The sequence below is a fragment of the Penaeus vannamei genome, chromosome 28 (assembly GCF_042767895.1).
Source record: "Penaeus vannamei isolate JL-2024 chromosome 28, ASM4276789v1, whole genome shotgun sequence".
NCBI classification, from domain to species: Eukaryota; Metazoa; Arthropoda; class Malacostraca; order Decapoda; family Penaeidae; genus Penaeus; species Penaeus vannamei.
In genome coordinates, this window is record NC_091576.1 from 23014078 (window position 1) to 23019077 (window position 5000).

General features: G+C 34.4%; 1 protein-coding gene across 1 annotated transcript in view; it reads right to left on the minus strand.

The window, feature by feature from the left end:
- Positions 1 to 415: 415 nt before the first annotated feature.
- LOC113818054 (trypsin-1) overlaps positions 416 to 5000 on the minus strand; it is a gene marked incomplete at its 5' end in the record, with an annotated part of 10664 nt that continues 6079 nt past the window's right edge. The window contains 2 exon segments of the mRNA XM_070141927.1: positions 416 to 2657; positions 4815 to 4920. Coding sequence (XP_069998028.1) covers positions 2485 to 2657; positions 4815 to 4920 — 279 coding nt within the window.

Consider the following 5000-nt stretch of genomic DNA (forward strand, 5'->3'; position numbering starts at 1 on the left):
TGTGTGTGTGTGTGTGTGTGTATGTGTGTGTGTGTGTGTGTGTGTGTGTGTGTCTGTCTGTCTGTGTGTGTCTGTGTGTGTGTGTGTGTGTTTAGGTGTGTGTGTGTGTCTGTATGTATGTGTGTATGTGTATGGGTGTTTGTGTATGTCTATTATTTACGTATGTATGTCTGTGTATATCAAACTTTGAATACAGTAATCATCAGCTTTAAACACATACACACAAGCATACACGCATACACACACACATATATATACACTCTTAGTAGTAGTATACCTTTCTGGGCGTGGTCTAAACATTAATTTCTCTCATTCTTGAGACTGTTTGTATGTTTTTTTCCCTTCTCATTTTTTTTCATTTTTTTGTCAAGGTTATTTAAACTATCTATTAATAAGGACCAATAATAACAATAAAACCTTTAATGACTATTTATCAACAATAACACCAAATAATTCAGTAACATTAAGGCCTTTATATTCTTTATCAGTAATAACACCTTCATCAAATGATTTAATAACAATAACATCTTTATCCTTTTTTTATCAACAATATCTTTATAAGATATTTTGATAACAAATATCACATTTTTACCTTTTTATTAATAATAGCAATTCTATCAAATATTTCAACAACAATAACACCTTTAGCAACTATTATAATAACAATAACACCTTTATTTTGATAACAAACATCCCCTTGATGAACTTTTATTAGCAATAGCAATTTTCTCATATATTTTCATAGCAATATCACCTTTATCAACTTTTTTATCAACAATAACACCTTTATCAATTATTATAATAACAGTAACACCTTTATCAAATATTTTGATAACAAATATCCCCTTTATCAACTTTTTATTAACGATAACAATTTTCTCAAATATTTTCATAACAATATCACCGTTATCAACTTTTTTTTATCAACAATAACACCTTTATCAACTATTTTTATAACAATAACACCTTTATTAAATATTTTGATAACAATATTCTTAAATATTTTCATAGCAATATCACCTTTATCAACTTTTTTATCAACAATACCTTTATTAACTATTTTTATAACAATAGCACTTTATCAAACTTTACTGACACCCAACCTAAGACTACAATCAACAACAAAATACTGTAAATAACAACAAACAATCGCAAACAAGTAAACAAGAAGTAAAGAGCAGAAGTAAGCAATTAATAAACCGTTTGTTTTCTTTCTTTGTCTTTCGTTATTTTTGCCTTTTGTTTTCTTTTTTATTTTCTTTCTTGTCTTTGATTATGAGTAAGCAACTAGATTTTTTTCTTCTTCTTCGTGCATTCGATTTTGTTTTTGTTTGTTTTTAAGATGAATGTTTCCATTAATATATTTTTCATAATCAAATATATTTTTTATGGAGGCGATGATGCAGGTTGATGACAATGGCAGGTTGGCGATGACCGATGACAAGTTGACAGGTTGATGACAGTTAATGGCAGGTTGACAGGTTGACAACTAATGGCAGGTTGACAGACTGATGACAATAGATGGCAGGTTGATGGCAACTAATGACAGCTAATGGCAGGTTGACAGTTAATGTCAGGTTGAAGACAATTGATAGCAGGTTGACAGGTCGATGACAGTTAATATCAGGTTCATGACAACTAATGGCAGGTTGACAGGTTGATGGCATCTAATAGCAGATTGATGACAGTTAATTGATGACAATTAACGACTGATGACAGATTGACAGGTTGATGACAATTAACGACTGATGACAGATTGACAGGTTGATGACAATTAACGACTGATGACAGATTGACAGGTTGATGACAATTAATGGCAGGTTGGCGAAGATTGATAGCAGGTTAAAGACAATTAATGACAGGTTGATGACAGTTGATGGCGGGTTGGCGATGACTGACATCTAATGGCAGGTTGACAGGTTGATGGCAATTGATGACAGGTTGATCACAGCTAATGGCAGATTGATGACAATTAATTGATGACAATTAACGACTGATGACAGGTTGACAGGCTGATGGCAATTAATGGCAGGTTGGCGATGACTGATGGCAGGTTGAAGATAATTGATGGCAGGTTAAAGACAATTAATGACAGGTTGATGACAGTTGATGGCGGGTCGGCGATGGCTGATGGCAGGTTGACAGGTTGATGACACCTAATGACAGGTTGATGACACCTAATGACAGGTTGACTGACTGTTAAAGGCTCATAAAAGATTGACAGGCTGGTGACGCCTCGTGCCAATGACAAGTAGGTGATGATAATTTTCTGAAACATTATTCGGATATATTGAGTTCAGACAATCATCATCAATCTCTCTAGATCATCTCTATAAAGATAAAGGATAAGCATAATAATAAAAAAACAATGTTAAGATGAAGAAGGAAAGATAATAATAATAAAAAGTAAAGTCAAAGGTGTCTTCCCTTTCCATAATTTCTTTTATGTTCTGACTTCTCCATTTTCCTTTCTTTCTTATACTTTTAGCGAATGATTGAGTTTCCGCTTTCGCTTCCCTTCGTCTTCCTTCCTTTTCCCTTTTTCTTTCCGTGATGACGTTTCTCATTTAGTTTGGGGTTGTAAGTCGAACAGAAAACGGAGTCCCCTGTGTTGGCGTAGATCCAGTCGAGATATTTGTTCAGCTTCACATATACACCTGGAAACAATGGTATCCATGTGAGGAAAAAGAGAGTGCACATAAACACACACACACATATATATGTGTATGTGTGTGTGCATATCTATATCTATATCTATATCTATATCTATATCTATCTATCTATCTATCTATCTATCTATCTATCTATCTATCTATCTATCTATATATATATATATATATATATATATATATATATATATATATATATATATATATGTGTGTGTGTGTGTGTGTGTGTGTGTGTGTGTGTGTGTGTGTGTGTGTGTGTGTGTGTGAGTGTGTGTGTGTGTGTGTGTGTGTGTGTGTGTGTGTGTGTGTGTGTGTGTGTGTGTGCGTGTGCGTGTGCGTGTGTGTGTGTGTGTGTGTGTGTGTGTGTGTGTGTGTGTGTGTGTGTGTGTGTACACATATACTCAAATTAGTCTTCTAGCACGAAAGAAATAAAAAAAAGAAATGCAAACGCCAGAGAAAAAGTTTAAGATTATCAAGACGAAGAATAATCCTTTGTATTCCAAAAATCCCTTTATGTAGATTGTAAAGATGCTCTCCCTTTGATGTCTGTTGTTTTGTCGTATATAATTAAAACGTTTTCTAATTTTCTCTCGTAAAGAATTAGGGAGAATAAAGTTTTCATCAACACGGTTTATTTTAGCTTATTTTTATAGTCTTGTATTTTTGGCTCGGGGCAAAAAAAAATCTATTTATAATTGTTGACTAAAAAAAAAAAAGACAAAGATTAAGCTTTTTGTAACAATAACAAAGATTTTCATTTTTTTTTTTTTTATTCCCTTTTTAAGCGGCATTTTCTTTCTCTTTTTTTACCAACTTTTCACCCTTTTTGCCTGTCTGAAGCTAGCTGTCTTTCTGCCAGTTTTAATCCATGTAGATTGTCAACTCTGTTTTATGCTTTCTGCCAGACAGTTCTAGACTATGCTGTTTTTTTCTTTTTTTTCTCTTTTTTCTTTTTTTTTTTTGGGGAGGGGGGCTACTTCTTTTATGCTATAGTAGCTCTAGACTATGCTGTTTTTTTGTTTGTTTTTTTTTGCCTACTTCTTTTATGCTATAGTAACTCTAGACTATGCTGTTTTTTCATTTTTTCTTTTTTTTTTCTTTTTGCCTACTTCTTTTATGCTATATATAGTATCTCTCTCCTGACCGAGTTTGTTCCATGCTGATTGTCTATCTACCACTTCAATTCTATGCTGGCTGTTCGAACACTGATTTCACTCTATGCCAATCATCTGCAATTATCTGTCTACCAAATTTCTAATATTGCTGTCAATCTCTCGGCTAGTATCTTTGCTTTGTACATGCTAATATTTTTCTATGCTTTCTCCCTGTAAATTCCAGTCTATGGCTAATTCCTTGTAGAAGCTATTTTGTGCTTATTATTAAACTAGCAATTTCTTTTCTGTGTAGACTGTCCCCCTGTTACCTATATTCTATGCTGACTACGTACGATCTTCATCATATACTGTCTATATACTAACTGTATTGTATGCTGGTTATATACACATGTTTAATTCTATGCTGGCTTTCTATGTAACGATTCGATTCTATGCTGATCAGCTACATCAATTATCTTTTATGTTGGTTGTTTGCATACCGGTTATATCTTATGTTGTCTACTCTACCAGTTCCCTATTCTGGTGATTGTCTGCATATCAAACTCCATTTTATGCCTACAAGCTCTATCCTATGTTGACTATCTACTTCCAACTTTTATTCTATGTTGACTATCTAACAGGCCAGTTCTATACTACCTACCAAATAGTTTCATTCTATGCTAACTATATGTTATTTTTAAGCCGATCAGCCGCTTGCCAAATATATCCTATGCTGACTACCCTCCTGCTAACCCTATCCTATGCTGATTATCTACACACAGACTTCAATCTGTGCTAACTCCTTGCGTAACTATTCTATTTTATACTGACTATCTCCCTATTAACTACCATATCCTATGCTGACTAGCTACCTACCAGTGCTATAAACTCTATCCTGTGCTTCCTACTGATTAACATATTCTATGCTGACTAGCTACCTACCAATGCTGTTCTATGCTGACTCTTTTCCAACTGATTAATATCTCTTATGCTGACCAGTTCCCTACCAATACCATTCTATGCTGACAATCTATCTCCCGATACCACTTACCTGGATATTCTGGGTTGCCGCAGCCTATACCCCAGCTGGTCACACCCACTTGGAAATACCGGCCTGTGGCGTCATCTCTCCATACCAGCGGGCCCCCTGAGTCACCCTGGAAATAATACCAGTGTAATACCTAATAAAGGTGGGAAAATAAGTTGATAAAACCGGTGAACAATACCAGTGGATGAT